Source organism: Antrostomus carolinensis, unplaced genomic scaffold (genome assembly GCF_000700745.2).
Source record: "Antrostomus carolinensis isolate BGI_N321 unplaced genomic scaffold, ASM70074v2 scaffold29873, whole genome shotgun sequence".
Classification (NCBI taxonomy): Eukaryota; Metazoa; Chordata; class Aves; order Caprimulgiformes; family Caprimulgidae; genus Antrostomus; species Antrostomus carolinensis.
This window is the reverse complement of record NW_010307723.1, coordinates 2,802-3,011: the sequence shown is the minus strand read 5'-3', so window position 1 is coordinate 3,011 and position 210 is coordinate 2,802. Positions and strand designations below refer to the sequence as shown.

The following is a 210-nucleotide window of genomic DNA, read 5'->3' as shown; positions in this document are numbered from 1 at the left end:
TGTGTAAACCGGGCTCACAGCTGCAGTGTTGGGTCCGGTCAATCTGGGCACAGCGGGGCTGGCGGCTGAATGCCGGGTCATCCGTGACACTCCAGGCAGGGGGAGCTGAGGGGACACACACGGTGGGATGGGGTTTGAAATGAGGTGAGGTGTCTAAATATGCCCAGAGTGTGGTGGGTCACCTACCCGTCTGCACCTGGTACTGGCAGG

At 61.0% G+C, this 210-nt stretch overlaps 1 protein-coding gene across 1 annotated transcript in view; it reads right to left on the bottom strand.

The window, feature by feature from the left end:
• Positions 1-210, bottom strand: part of FBLN7 (fibulin 7) — a 3,703-nt gene that overhangs the window by 1,927 nt on the left and 1,566 nt on the right. The window contains 2 exon segments of the mRNA XM_029084395.1: positions 1-105; positions 187-210. The exon segment at positions 1-105 is cut by the window's left edge and continues 33 nt beyond it; the exon segment at positions 187-210 is cut by the window's right edge and continues 13 nt beyond it. Coding sequence (XP_028940228.1) covers positions 1-105; positions 187-210 — 129 coding nt within the window.